The 16,710-nt window shown below is 33.6% G+C and overlaps 1 protein-coding gene across 2 annotated transcripts in view; it reads right to left on the bottom strand.

Annotated features, from left to right (window-relative positions):
• TUSC3 (tumor suppressor candidate 3) overlaps positions 1 to 16,710 on the bottom strand; it is a 168,869-nt gene that overhangs the window by 84,151 nt on the left and 68,008 nt on the right. For both annotated transcript variants that reach the window (XM_044225524.1, XM_044225525.1), the window contains exon 5: positions 12,333 to 12,422. In XM_044225524.1, coding sequence (XP_044081459.1) covers positions 12,333 to 12,422 — 90 coding nt within the window. The remainder of the gene's footprint in view (positions 1 to 12,332; positions 12,423 to 16,710) is intronic.

Raw genomic sequence — 16,710 nt, forward strand, 5'->3', positions numbered from 1 at the left:
ATGTCATCTCTCTCCACTAGTCTATGAGCTCCATGATATACTGGCACTACTAAGGCAAATCTGGGACATAACATTTATTTATTTTTTTTTTGTTTGGGACATTTAATGGGCTCTCAGAAAATGTCTACTGCATGGAAAAATAAGAACATGAATAAATGAAAGGGCAGAATCCCAACTCCAAAATCTATTGTAAAGTTTCTGCATTTCTTCAATGTATATTGATTATCTGAAGTTTATTTAAATGACATAGTCTGTGGTGGAGGTATGAAGAGTACAATAAAACTACTGAACACCCTGCAAATATTTGCATTCAAAATAATTGTGCTTAGTTGAAATAAGTCCATACAGTTTTCAACTTAAGGCTAAAATATATCTCTCAAAAAGCTAGCATATGCAAAATCCTTGAGGCCTAAAAGTATGGAAGAATTGGAAAAAGTGTAAGACTATTATGGCTGCCTGAGATGCAGAAAAAGTGCTTCATTATGATAAATTCTGTATTAAGCATCATGCCATTTTTGCAATACAGTATTTTTCAGTGTGCACAGAGAACACAGCTCTTAGTTTCATTCACAACTGAACTAGCTTTAATGCAGTGAAATATTTTGGATTTTATATGGTAAACTGATAGCAATTCTCAGGTAGTAGCTAAAAGTCAAATCCAGGGAAATGAAAACAAAAAGAACACTACTCTTATATATGTTCGGAGTTATGATCTATGTATAAGCTTTATTTCACTGAATGAATTTTCTTCAGGATGATGTCTTTTTTTTTTAACAGAAAATAATCTTTATATCCCATGTGACCATACAGTTTGTTGTGTAGTTTCCCTTTAGCTACACAGTAATAACTGCTTTTGTGATGACTTTCATGCTGTTAAGTGGACCATTAGTACTTGCCTTGTCCCATTACATAACATCTTAATGGTGACAAACAAACTTGCAAATCAGCACAGCACCATACTGCGTGCACTATTAATTTTCTCTACACTCTCTACACACTTAAATTTAGTTCAAGGCAGTGAAACTCATTCTAAGAGCATTTTTAGATCTTGTAGACATGTTTTTTACTCTACAATATATGAAAATATGAACGGTCACCAATATTACAAATGTTGAAATTTACAAACTAATAGCTAAATGAAAAGCTAACAACATACTCCATAATCTTTTATTTCGCTGTCTGACCCAATTAGCTCAGTTCAGTTAAAATATTAAGACTATTAAAGCTAGAATCAGAAGTTTGGAGCTGACAGACTCCTTATACATAGTTTGTGAGTTTGTGACCATCAATAGAATCTATGTGCCATTCCCACCCCTGTTTCCCTAAGTGTTTACTGCAATTTTAAGGTAAACAAGCAGAAGGGATACACAGCTAAGAGGACTGCAGTGCATTCTGCTATGGAAAAATACAGTTAAAAACACAGACCCTGTTGATAGAGCATCATAACAAATCTTCTATAAAGGAATACATGATTTGTCAAACTATGTAAGAATTGCTAAAACTTAAAAGATACAACAGATAGGGGAGCCTGGGTGGCTCAGTGGGTTAAGCCTCTGCCTTCAGTTCAGTTCGTGATCTCAGGGTCCTGGAATCAAGCCCCGACTCAGGCTCTCTGCTCAGCGAGGAGCCTGCTTCCTCAAATAAATAAATAAAATCTTAAAAAAAAAAAAGATACAACAGATATTCTTAAATAAGTACATACTTGAATTACTACCTTTGTGACTGTTTTGGGAGGAATTCAAACTAAGGCCGAGTGTTTTCCTTTTTAAAAACTGCTTATACATCTACTATCATATTTTGTAAAAAGGTAAGAAAAGCAAGATTAGACTTATTTTACAGAAGAGAGACTAAGTACTCTTCCCCCTAATGATATAACCAGTAAGAGACGGAGCTTGGGAAAAATTCAATGCTGTTTGTTTCTCTTACACACTACAGAACAAAGGCATAAAGATGATTGGGATTAAGAATCTTTTTCACTTTATTTTATGTAAACATCTCTTTTTAAGTATATAATAAGTATATAATGTCAGATTAAATCATGTTTACTAAGGTATATTAAAGAAAATGATTATGTAAAAAACACTTCTATTTCAATATATCTACTGCTGGCTTTCAATTTTTTTTTTTAAGATTTTATTTATTTATTTGACAGACAGAGATCACAAGTAGGCAGAGAGGCAAGCAGAGAGAGAGGGGGAGGCAGGCTCCTTGCTGAGCAGAGAGCCCGATGTGGGGGGTCCATCCCAGGACCCTGGGACCATGACCTGAGCTGAAGGCAGAGGCTTTAACCCACTGAGCCACCCAGGAGCCCCAGCTTTCAGTATTTACAAGAATCCTAAACATTGAACTATATAGATCAGTGCACTGGTTACTTCAAATTTATTTACTTATTATTATTTTTTTTAAGAAAGTCAACCTTTGAGTATAAATGCTAGTTGGAATGTATCCTTGGCTACAAAACATCTGAGAAGACAAATTAAGGTTCTCTGTAGCTCTAAAACAGGGTTGCTGCTTTTAACATTCTGACATTTGGGACCAGACTATTCATTATTGTGGGCAACTGTCCTCTGCACTGTAAGATGTTTACCAGCATCTCTGGCCTCTATCACTGTTATTAGCAGGCAGCTGCCCCCACAGTTGTAACAACCAAAACTGTATCTAGAAACTACCAAATATTCCTGAGAGTGGGGGGAAAATTTATCCCAAACATCCCTTCACTACTATTTGAAAGACAGGCAATATATAAGAGCAGTAATGTTTAATGTAGCATTGGAACAGAAATCATGTATAGCTATACTGAAATTTTAGAAGTCAGAAAAGTCCAGATAATACTTCCCTAGTATTACAGGATTCCAAATTTATCAAGTGTGGGAAAAATATTGGATGTGAAGCTTATACTTCTAAAACCCTACTTAATGGTGTTATACAGAAAGAACCATGGCTTTTCATATGGAACTGTTAAGAGCTTATGTTCCCCACCAGTAGCTCAACAGAGCCATAACAGCATGAAAAGTATAGCACAAAACACTCTGGTAAGAGAAAGGACATGTGAAGTGAAACAGTTTTTGGGGGGATAAGTAAGATACACATCAGCATATTAATGAAAACATAAGAGTGAACTGTGATGAAGTTCATAAGCAAAAAGAAACTGTGTGCCAGTGTTTACTTCAACAGCTCCTGATGTTAATGGACATTCTCCCTTAACTTTGGTTAGAGTTTCCTTGACTTGGCTTTGTAATTCTCTTCTAAGTTTCTCATTCTGATGACTCTCTACCAGTGTTGAATCAGTGTCATAACCAGAAGGAAGGAAGAGGTATATGAGGCACATATAATCACATATATTGCATATAATCGGCATATATAATCATCTTCACCTTGAAAATGTTTCACTGTCATGTTTTTGTTGTATCATCCTGAGAATGTATACAGATTCATTCCCTTTTTTCAACTGTGTGGATATAGAAGTTGTTTATGTATGTATGTTTGTGTGTGTATATATACATGTATTTATATACATATATATGTATGTGTATATGTGTATGTATATACATACATGTACAATACATATGTATATATACATCTAGCATATGTATATATACATATAGATATACCTATATCTTGATGCAAGAAAAAGCCATTCATTTCTCAGTGGCCTTTTAAGCTCTCTTCTCATATTTTGAATGACTAGCTAAGTTTTTAATGCTATGCATTTCCTATTTCTCACTACTTCACAGTTTAATCTATTACCTATAGATAGCACTTTATTACCTGATACAGTTTCTCCCCTTGATGAGAAACTATAAGGTTGTATCATTTATTGATACATATTTTATATTTTTCTAAAATTCCACAATGAACACATTAATTTTATGATCAGAGAGTAAATTTTAAAAGCAAAAGCTGATATAGAAGGCAAAGTATTCTATTTAAAAAACTAATTAGAAGAATCAGAGAAAAATAGCCTAGAAGCAAATGATATATTTTTAGGACTACACCTAGCTCTGTATATCTTTAAGCCTCTAGGGTCTTATTAAGTCTTGGTCATATTTAAAAGGATTCTGTTTGTCAAGATTACAGAGGTTGCATGACCTTTCACCCATATTTAAATAGGTAATCTTTATGAAGAAAATGGGCATTATCTCTGATTCATAGGACTCAGATTTCTTAGCATTTCAGGCAAAATTTTAAAATGGATCTTATCAAGATTTGAACATTAACCACTGTTATTAACCATATAAATTTAGAGATATATATTTTAGAGTAATTCAGTCTAATTATCATGAAATTAGTCCATGAATGACTTTATCATTTTAGAAGACCTGCCATTCTAATTCCAACTACTCATTTATCTTGAAATATTATTTTTCTTCATTTATAAAATACCTGCTCTCTGGCCTCACAGTATTGTTCCTTAGTGTACAAGATAATATGCATCAAAAGCACTATATATATTACATATCAGCATGTCTCAGAATGTGTCTAGTAGCTATGTAAGATGAATAGAGACAAAATAAGTTCGAAAGCTTTGGGTTAAACAAAATTTCCTTATCAATGAATATGTACCATTCATTTCTACATGGATAATACAAATGCAGTATTTACCAAACATCTAATGAGGAAAAAATTTAGAGAATATTAACAATGATCTCATTTAATCTTTGACACCAGTCTTTTGGGCAAGTTTGACCATTAGACAACAAAAAATAGGTGATAGGGTTGAACTCAAAATTATTAGCATCTAAAGCATGAAATTTTTAAGCATTCATTGAAAGCCTTTATGTTCTGGAAATTTTTCTTATTAATTTTCAGGTTACAACATAGTGATTCCCCATTTATTAACCAGACAAAGTGATCACAAAAAACTACATATATCCATCACCACACAAAATTATTAAAATGCTACCATATTCCCTATGCTGTACATTGCATTCTTCTTATAAGTAGAAATTTCTAATTTTTAATGTTCTTTCCCATTCTACCCATCTCTCAACCCCTGGCCTCTTCCCTCCGACAACTGACACTTTGTTCTCTGTATTTGTTTCTGCTTTAATTTGTTCTTTAGATTCTACATACAAGTGAAATTATATAGTATTTGCCTTTCTCTGACTTATTTCACTTAGCACGATACCCTCTAGGTCCATCCATGTTGCCTCAAATGACAAGATTTCCTTCTTTATGGCTGAGTAGCATTCCATTGTGTGTTTGTGTGTACATCACATCTTCATCTCTTCACCTAATAATGAATGCTTACCTTGCATCTATATCTTGGATGTTGTAAATAATGCTGCAATAAACATAGGGATGCATATTATCTTTTCAAATTAGTGTTTTCATTTTCTTTGGATAAATACCCAGAAGTGCAATTGCCGGATCACAGAGTAGTTCTGAGTTTTTGAGGAGCATCCATACTGTTTTTCAAGTGGTGTCGCCATTCATGCTTTCCCACCATTCATGCAGGAGCATTCCCTTTCCTCCTGCTAACCCCTGTTACTTTGTCTTTTCGACTCTCTCCATTCTGCCTTATTAGGTAGTATCTCGCTGTGGCTCTGATTTGCATTCACTGATGATTAGTGGTTTTGAGCATCTGTTCCTGTATCTGTTGTATTCTTTGGAAAACTGTTCAGGTCCTCTGCTCATTTTTTAATTATACTGGTTTTCTGTTTGTTTGTTTTGGTTTTTTGGTACTGAGTTGTGTGAGTTTTCTATGTATTTTTTATATTAACCCCTTATCAAATATATCATTTGTACATATCTTCTCCCATACAGTGGGTTGCCTTTTCATTTTGTTAATGATTTCCTTCCATATGTAAAAGCTTTTTGCTTGATGTAGTCCCACTTGTTGATTTTAGCCTTTTTTTTTTCTCTTGCCTAAAGAAATATCAAGGAAAATATTGCTTAGAGAAATGTCCAATACTATGTTACCTTTTAAGAATTTTTCCAGGCTTGTATTGAAGTCTTAAATCCTTTTTTGATTTTTTTTGTGTATATTTTAAGAAAGTGGTCTAGTTTTCCCAAAACCATGTATTGAAGAGACCATCTTTTCCCCATTGTATATTCTTGCCTCCTTTATCAAAGATTAAACCCATGTAATAAATCCCAGTAATGTCAATTATTTGTGGACTTTAAGCTGCTCCACTGATCTATGTGTTTTTGTATAGTAGTATACTGTTTTGATTACCATAGCTTGGTAGTATACTTTGAAATCAAGGCTCTTGACACTGCCAGATTTTTCTTTCTCAAGACAGCTTTAGTTACTCTGTATCTTTTGTGGTTCCATTTTAGATTTCTTCGTTCTAGTTCTGTGAAAAATGCCATTGATATTTTGATAGGGATCACACCGAAGCTACAGACTGCATTGTGTAGTACGCACTGCACATCCGAACATTAATTCTTCTGACTTAGGAGTGTTGTATATCCTTCCATTTATGTTTATTGTCATTTCTTTTATCAATGTCTTACAGTTTTCAGAGTATAGAAAAATGTTTACTATTTCACAAGTTTAAAGTTAGATGAATTTCACAAACTGATCACACCTGTGTGCCTATCACCTAAATGAAGAAATGGGGTATCTACAAGCTGTCTCCTGTGCCATTCCAGTTACAACCCATACAGCTCAAAGGTACCACTTCCCTGACATTTAACACATGGATAAGTTCTGCCTGGTTTTGTGCAGGCTTCTTTCAGTTTATAGCTTTGAGATTTGTTCTTTTTGTTGTAAACAGTTAGATGTATTTCACTATTTATAATTTATTTGATTGATAGACATTTAGGTTGTTGCCACTCTGGGGTTATTAAGAATAATGCTATTAACGTTTTTCTGCACTGCATTTGGCACTCATATGTATCCATTTCTCTTAAATATATATTTATGAAAAATTTCAGGATCGTGCGTATGACTATAATCAGTTTTAATACATGGTGTCAGCTTTTAAACTGCTTGAGTGAATTCATTTTCTAGGTACTGAAACTGCACGGTATCAGTGTTACTGATTTTAATAATTATGCTGATGCTATCATAGCACTGTACTGTTTTAACTTCCATTTACATAGGTAACAATAAGGCTGAAATCCTTTTCATATGTTTAGTGGCCATTTCTATAGCCTCTTTTGAGAAAGTGTGATCAAGTCTTCCCCAACTTTTTGCCACTGAGTTGTGCTTCTTCTTTATGTCTTCTGGATCCAAGTCTTTGTGAAAACATCTGTACTACAAATATCTTCTCCACTCTGTGACTTATCTTGATGATGATAGCTCCTAATTGTAAGGTATTTCAATGTAGCATGTTTTGCATTCATATTTATCTCCATAATCCAGGGGGATTTATGTTTATGGTATATGAAAACTGTTAAGATTCTGTATTTTTCAATTACTCTAGCACCATTTATTAAAAAGGCCCTGGTTCCACACTACATTTTGGTTATTACTATGGCCATAAATGTGTGCATGACTATGAACGAAAGACAAATACACCAATATAACAGAATGAGCTTGCACAATTAATAAAATGCTCTATTAAGTAATGCAGCTTTAATATACGTTTTGAAATTTGGTAACCTAAAGTCAGTTAGCTTTGTACTTCTCTTTCAAGAATTTGAATTTCAATGGATTTCCTGAAATAGCAAGTGATAATCCTAATCAATACCTGAAATGAAAACTGGTCAGAGGAAAAAAAATAAAGGCTTTTTGTAACTAATATGGTTTTTATGCTTAAAAAATATAAAACTGGATCTTATAAAGACAGCTGCTATTAAACAGGAAAAATGGCAATCTAGTTATGTAGTATTTGGGACAAAAGAACTAATAACCCAGAATTCTATTTAGAAATCACAACTTCAGAGGAAAAGGAAAAAAATAAATATTTCTGGAAATCATAGAGAACTTCATAATGCAATCCAAGTATTTATAAAGTTAGTTCACGTTAACCTAACACTGACATAAATAATTCTTCATGAATAATTTAACACAAATTCCTTAAAACATCTAACATAGAGTTGAAGTAAACCATTTATGTAATTAGCAAAATTAAACTCAATTAGCTGATCTTTGTGTATAACAGTTAACTACAAATAAATCTCCAAAGTGTAAATGGAAATTGTCTTATACAGCTTACTCCCCACTAATGCACTTGATGTACACTGTGATCAAAAATAAATGCCAAGTTATAAAATGCCTTTATATATTCATAAGATACTCCATACCACTGAAAGAGGTAAACAGCCTCAAAATAATATTCTAAAAAACACAAATCCTACATGGTAATTTCTCTTTAGAAATACAGATTAAAATATGAAGAAATTACCAAAGAAGGATGGTACTAATTTTCAAGTTATATCTTGAAATTTAAACACATCTATTATAAAGAAAAACATTTACTATTATCATTCTAATGAACAATCATTATTTAAAGTTCTGTACTAGTAACCATTTCATTTGTAAAGCAAAGTTAATCTCATATTTTGTTTCAGTAATATGAAAACACATTATTATGTAAATCAATTCATTAAAACAAAACTTAAACTATAATTTCCTGTTTCAGTGTATGTTGACATTATGCATATAAAAGGCAGGAAGATAAATTTGCTTGGGAATATGTTAAAATGCAAAATAAGAGAAAAGCTCTATACTAACGGGCAACATTCTGCTGCTCCTTTCCACAGTGCTTTAATAGGCAGACTAAAAGCTGTGTCTATACTGCTAAGCAGTTAATATTTCACATAAACTTAAACCTGTATCCACATCTCTGTGGCCAGGAGTACATTCAAGCATCGTTGCTCTAGCAAAAAGCTCCTGAATTTCTAAGATCTTTTTATTTTTTTTTTAAGATCTTTTTATTTTTATAAAATACAAGAGGGTAAGGAGTTGGAACAAAATTCATCTTTTGAAATACCTTAGCTATAGGTTTAAATTTAATTATTTCTAGCTTGATTAAGTTGCTGAAAGTTAAGGTAACTATGTTAAAAGATGTATGTATGAAGGAAATGCTTTTCCCTTTATAGAAAATTCTCCCAGTGTGTTCCTCTGGGCCTCAGAGTACCTTTTCCTAAGGGCCATGCCAATCACTACCTGAAAAATAGTAATATAAAAATGTGGAAAAAGATAAATAATTTTCTAAGTAAATAATCTCTCTCTAATCTGAACTTTAAAATAAATGTTCCTGTCAGAAGAACTGGTTTATGCTGAATTAACAGGGACATGTTAATCCTATTATTCTTCTGACTAGTGAGACCATTAAAAGGAGAATTAAGACAATCTAATTTTAGAAACAAAAATCTTCTAGTATGAATCCTTATAATCATTTAATAAAACACTTCCTGAGGACCAGCTACATACAAGTTGTCAAGATAAAAATAGCTTCAGAGAAACTCCATTATGTCTAAGGATTTGACTAAAGTGGGATATATAAAATATTGAAGAATTATTGTACTAAAAAATGCATAGATACGTAAATGGATTAACTACATGTTAATAAATATGTAAAGGGAAGTAGGGGCACTTCCAATGTAATTACGTAACGCATTTCAGCAGGATGGCAAAATCAGTGAGATGTGAAGGATGGGTACAATTTGATAAATATAGAGGACATTTCAGGAATGGAAGCAGGAAACAGGCATATATTTAGGAAATAAACAACGGCACAAATAGGCTAACGCTGAGTTTCTTTGCAAAATAGAAGAATTAACAGGTTGGAAAATAAAATTACAATGGTGAGGAAATAGGAAAGGTACTTGGGATTGTAAACTGGTAACGCAGGTCCATACGTATTATAATAACTTATGTTTTAGGAATATTCACTAGTATCCTAAAATATTCAGCTATTAAGTCTAGTGCCTCACATGTAGTCAGTAAACAATAGGTCACATCCATTGTCAGTTACTATTACTGGAACAAACTTTGGGAGCTTATTACTCCAGTACACTACATGTAAGAAGATTAGATAATTTAGAAAAGCTATAGACAATAGAGATTACCTTAGAAAGGCATGCAACTTTCCTGTAAGGACTATTATGAGTTGAAGGCAGTTGAGGAAAAGATTTAAGAAAGATTTCTGGCCTCCCCAATCTGCCTAAAAGCAGCATATAAAAATACAAAGGTGTCCCTTCTCCCTCTCTACCAGGAAGGAGAAAGAAAGGTAAATTCCTATAGCCAACTTTAGAGCTTTATCAAGAAATGTGGGGGCGTGGGGGGAAGGCACCTTGTAACTTAATTCTGCACAATAAATCTGACTTTTACTTACCTTGCTTTTCCTGGTCACCTCTGAGTATTACCGATTTTTCCCTGAGTACCTCCCATGTATAAAGGAAGTATACTTCTTAATAAATGTCTGTTTTTCTCTTATAATAACGTATTTTGTTATAATGGTCCTAGCCAAAAACTCAGAAGAGTAGAGGAAAAACTATTTTTTCTTCCCCTATACAAGTTAACACATTTCATAAGAATGTTGGTTAATTTCCCATATACGTTAACAAATCAAATAAAAAGCAATGCTTAATGCTTTTCAACCTAAGGAATATTCTCTTAAAAGACAGTAGTAACAAATTTATAAGATTTCCTAAATTTATACTTTGAACTAGTAGGAACATAATAGTGATCCAATCTTTGCATTAGGACTTAGTAATAGGAACAGATCAGTGATAAAAACTGGTAATGGTAAGTACCTGATAGCAGGACTTTTTATGTCTTACTGGTGTCGTGATAAAAGGCAGACAAATACAAACAAAATACAAAATAAGTAGATTTGATAGCATGTTAGATGATTTAGTGCTATGAAAGAAAAATAGGAAAGGGACAGAAGAGTGTGGGTATCGGGAAGGAGGAGAGGAAAGGATAACACTCTCTAGTCAGGCTGTTGGAAAGATTTCCTTGATCATTATTTCCACTTATTTTCTTTAAAATAATTTAATTATTAAAAACATCCAATAACTCCTGTAACTAATGAAAGATTTCAAAAATATACACACATGGAAAAACCTGTGTCTAAATGACTATGGCAGCTGATCATCCAAACAGTCTAACTCTGACATGGTATCATTGCCATCTTCAGGAGAAATCTGAGACCAAACTGATCCTTACCTAACTCTGGCTAGCGACTAGTCCTTAAAACCTAACTGGGCAATGAACAAAGTCAATTATTTCCCAATGTATAGAGTTCCATCAAGAAATTCAAAGAAAGTCATAATGTAGGAAGAAGAACTAATAACTTGTTGGCTTTAATATTATAGGTATTTGAAGCACTATAAACAATGAATCTCAAACTTATGTTGTAATCTATAGAGTTAAACAGAATTTATAACATTCTGCCATATGAAAATTTCATTCAAAACTGCAATTTTAGGAGTTAAGAATTTATATACAAAAAAAGAAATTAGGAATGTAATATTCTAGGTGATTGTGGCAACATGGTTATGATTTTCAAAGACCTTGTCTTCTAGGGATACCTACTAAAGTATTTCTGTATGGAAGGTGAAGAGAACTGAGAGGAAGAAGAGAGGAAACAAGTATTGTTATGAGCTAGTAATTGTTTGGTAAGAGGTACATGCAGGATGTCATTACTGGAGTAATCTGTGTTTTCAAAATGAAAAAGTTAGAGAAGGTCACATTTTTAAATAGTTAATCTTTACCAACCTAATAAATATTAAGCCCCAAAGACAAGTGATCTAGTTTTCCAAAGTTGATTACAATATATCCCATTCATCAGACAAAAACAAAATACCTAGAAAAGTGAAGCAACAAAATAAATAAATTCAGTAGCAGTTACTATTGTGAACTTTGCTACTGATTCAACTGCACATCAATTTCTTTTTTAATGTTGTAGCAAACACTTCATAGCATTCTAATATGACTGCCAGGGTTCTGAATGATGTTTTAATTAATCTGTAGTTGGTGTCACATTAATGGTAAATTCAGTTAAGAACAAACTATTCCTATTGCCTCTCTTGGCATTACATAATACTGCTGTAGCAATATGTAAAGGTGAAAAACTAGGTTATGAATGTTTATTTCATGTAGTAGGTACCATAATTTCCTTAAACACTAAAGCAGTCCTCACCCTAAAAAAACATATATACATGCATGTGTATGTATAGTAGAGGTAGTATTAGAAGAGAAAGAACAAAACTTTAGATTTACAGACAAAATTTGTTCTCACTAAATAATGCACATGATTTTTTATTCCTATATAAACAGGATGAGAGGGGTACCTGACTGGCCCAGTCAGTAGAGCACCTGAATCTTGATCTTGGGGTCCTTAATTCGGGCCCCATGTTGTGTGTGAATACTATATTAAAAATAAACAGGATTAAAGTTCAAAATATGAATGCTTAGAACAAACACTTACCACTTGTCCATTGTGTGGGTTCTTATGAGCATATGGAGGTCCACGAATATGATTCCACATCTGCCCAGAAGTCATAGCAAAAACTATACACTGAAAAACAGGGTGTAATGTTATAATATGTAAATCAAAGTATATCAGAATTCTGCATCTTTTAAAAATAATGGTCACAGAACTAAGTTTAAAAAAACCATGTATCACTTCACCCATTAGAATAATTTTTACTTACTAACTCTGGAACTTTGGAAATTAATCCAAATGAAAGAGCAAGATAAAGCCATAGCCAAGAGTTATAAGTAATAGGCCTGATGGAAAATTTAAAGCAATAATCATAAGGATACTCACTGGGCTTGAGAAAAGAATAGAAGACAACAAGGAGACCCATACCACAGAGATGAAGAATACAATGAATGAGATTGGAAAGTGGCTTGATGCAATGAACAGCAGGCTAGAAGAAGCAGAAGAACGCAAGTAAGTGACCCAGAAGATAAAATAATGAAGCTGAACAGAAGAGAGAGAAAGAATTATGAAACATGAGAATAGACTTAGGGAACTCAGTGACTCCATCAAACGTAGTAACATAGGAGTCCCAGAACAAGAAAAGAGAAAAGGGAGTAGAATATTTATTTCAAAAAATAATAGCTTAATACTTCACTTATCTTGGGGAGGCCAACAAACATCCAGATCCAGGAGGCACAGAGAACTTGTAATCAAAATCAACAAATGCAAGCCAACACCAAGACATATACTGATAAAGAACAAATCTTAAAAGTGGCAAGGTAAAAGAAGTCCTTAACTCATAAGATCTATAAGGCTAGCTGGAGATTTCTCAGCAGAAATTTAACAGGCCAGAAGAGAGTGGCATGATATATTCAACATGCTGAATGGGAAAAATCCACAGCCAAGAATATTCTATGCAGCAAGGCTATCATTCAGAATAGAAGGAGAGATAAGGAATTTCCCAAACAAAAACTAAAGGAGTTCACTGACCATTAAATCAGCCCTGCAAGTAATACTAAAGAGGACTTTTTGACTGGAAAGACCCAAAGTGACAAAGACAAGGAAGGATCAGAGAAATCTCCAGAAATGACAATAAACAAATAAGATCTTACTTTGAATGGAAATGCACTAAAAGTTCAAATAAAAAAACACAGGGTGGGTGCCTGGGTGGCTCAGTGTGTTAAAGCCTCTACCTTCAGGTCAGGTCATGATCCCAGGGTCCTGGGATCGAGCCCCGCGTAGGGCTCTCTGCTCAGTGGGGATCCTGCTTCCTCCTCTCTCTCTGCCTGCCTCTCCACCTACTTGTAATCTCTGTCAAATATATACAATCTTTAAAAAAAAAAAAAAAAGGTGTCACAATGGATTAAAAATTCAAGACCCATCTATATGCTGCTTCTAAGAGACCAATTTTAGACCCAAAGATACCTGCAGAGTGAAAGTGAGGGGATGGAGAAACATTTACCATACAAAGGGATCTTGAAAGAAAGTTGGAGTAGCGATACTTACCTCAGAAAAACTACACTTTACAGCGATGACCATAATAAAACTAAGAAGGGCACTATATCATAATAAATGGGACAATCCAACAAGAAGATACAATAATTGTAAATATTTATGCCCCCAACCTCAGAGCACCCAACTATATAAAACAATAACAAAAAAGAACTAATTGATAATAATACAGTACTAGGGGAATTTAACATTCCACTTGTATCAAGTGACAGATCACCTAAGCAGAAAATACATAAGGAAACAATGGCTTCAAATGACACACTGGACCAGATGGACCTAACAGATATATTCAGAACATTCTATCCCAAAACATTCTTCTCAAGTACACATGGGATGTTCTCCAAAGTAGACCACATAACAGGTCACAAATCAGGCCTCAACAAATACAAAATGACTGAGATCATACCATGTACCCTTTCTGACCAAATGATATGAAACTAGAAGTCAACCACAAGAAAAAATTTGGAAAGACCACAAATACATAGAGGTTAAACCACAGGCTACAAAACAATGAGTGGGCCAACCAGGAGATCAAAGAAGAAATTTTTAAAAAATACATGGAAGAAATGAAAAAAACCGTCCAAAATCTTTGGGACACAACAGAAGCAGTCCTAAGCAAAAGTGTATAGCAACACGGGCCTACCTCAAGAAGTAAGAAAAATCTCAAGCAACTTAACATTACACCCTTAGGGCTAGAAAAAGAACAACAAAAGAAGACATAGAAACTTAAAAAAAAAAAAAAACAAAACCCCAAACCCAATAAACAGACCAGTGGAACCAGGAGCTGGTTCTCTGGGAAAAAAAATCAATAAAACTGATAAACCTTCAGCCAGACTTAGCAAAAAGAGAAAGGACCCAAATAAATAAAATCACAAATGAGAGAGAAGAAATAACAACCATTGCCACAGAAATATGTACAAGAGAATATTATGAGCAATTCTATGCCAATGAATTAGGTTATCTGGAAACAATGGATGCATTCCTAGAAACATATAAACTACCAAAACTGAAACAGGAAGAAATAGAAAACTTGAACAGACCAATAACCTTCAAAGACACTGAATTAGGAATCCAAAAACTCTCAACAAAAAGTCCAGGACCAGATGGCTGCTGAGGTGAATTCTACCAATGTTTCAAGGAGAGTTAATACCCATTGTTCTCAAACTGTATCAAAAAAATAGAAAACTTCTATGCTATGCGGCCAGCATTACCCTAATACCAAAACCAGATAAAGACTATAATAAAAAAAGAGGGTGCCTGGGTGGCTCAGTTGGTTACGCAACGGACTCTTGATTTCAGCTCAGGGCATGATATCAAAAGAAGTTGGCTTCAGATTCTCTCTTTTGCTTTCCCTCTCTCTCTTTCTCCTCCCTCTGCCCCTCCCCATTCACACACTCTCTCTCAAATAAAAAAAATTATAAAAATAATAAAAGAATATTTTTTAAAAGGGGGAGAGGTGAAGACCAGAGGAAGAGGAGAGAGAGAATCTGAAGTAGTCTCTATCTCACATCCCAGAGATCATGACCTGAGCTGAAATAGTCAAAACACCCAACTGACTGAGACACCTAGGTGCCCCCTATTATATACTTATTCTTAAAATTAGCTAAAGAAAATACCTTACCAGTACTGTACTGTATTTATCAAAAAAAATCTGCATATAAACGGACCCACACAATTCAAACCTGATTTGTTCAAAGGTCAACTATACTCACTTTATAGTAAAGACTAAAAATATCCTGTTTTATATAATCCTCTCTACAGTCCATGTCCTTACAGTGTTATATTACAAATAATTTAATGACTTCTTCAAGTATAATTTCCAGAGTAACAAGAGACAACCACATCAGAAAATTCATACACTATTCATTTCTACTAATCATAAGTGACTTATTGTAGTAAATTTATAGTATAACCATTATTTCCTATCACTCAGTCTATAAAGAAAAAAAGGTAGGAAGTATTCTTGAGACTAAATATTTTATTTCATGGAAAGGAGTTACACACTGACCTAACTGTCTCAACAAGTATTATTTATAACCACTACTGAGTTGGATTAAGGTTAGGCATGGAGTACAGAAGCTAGACAGTCATTCCAAGTATTGGATCTTCATAGTGAGGTTTATTTAATTATGACTTTACAACAAGCAAAAGACTAGGGCAACCACATAACATTAAAAAAGAAAGAAAAAGAAGGTCCATTCATGTATGAGTAGTTTTAAGATGTTCTTTGAATTATTGAGGCTACTGTCTGTCCTCATTACACAAAATTAGGAACTACATTAAGAAAATGGTACCCTAAAAATATATGAAATCTTTTCATTATATTCTTGCCATAGGCCTAACACAAAAATATACATGAGGCTATATACGGAAACTACCAATTTGCAAACAGACATACCCATCTTCAAATGACTCAAAGTTAAAAACAGCAGTTGCTTCACTGAAAAAAACATTAGCAGCACTTACCTGCTTCTCACTTATAAAGAGAAAGTAAAAAAAAAAAAAACCCCACAGTACGTGCATAATATTAGAAGTTACATAATTTCAAATAAATTTGGAAAGGTAATCATTCTGATGTGAGAGCCGCCTTGCAGTTTTGAATGGTCACAAGAAATACATTTCAACTGATACAACACAATATGCAGACACCAAAGAACCCTTCAGGAATGTGAAACTCATGTAATAGTTTGTATTAATTTCAAGCGTAAATTTGTCACAAAACTTAATTAAACTGATCTAATTTCTTTGAGACAGAAGACACATTAAGGTATGTGAATCATTTTACAATATAGATCATCAGTGTTAAAAGGCAGAAAACTGCTTCTGTCCTACTAAGATTTACTGTGATAATAAAGTTTGGGTTATTAGA

This window comes from Neovison vison, chromosome 11 (assembly GCF_020171115.1).
Source record: "Neovison vison isolate M4711 chromosome 11, ASM_NN_V1, whole genome shotgun sequence".
Classification (NCBI taxonomy): Eukaryota; Metazoa; Chordata; class Mammalia; order Carnivora; family Mustelidae; genus Neogale; species Neogale vison.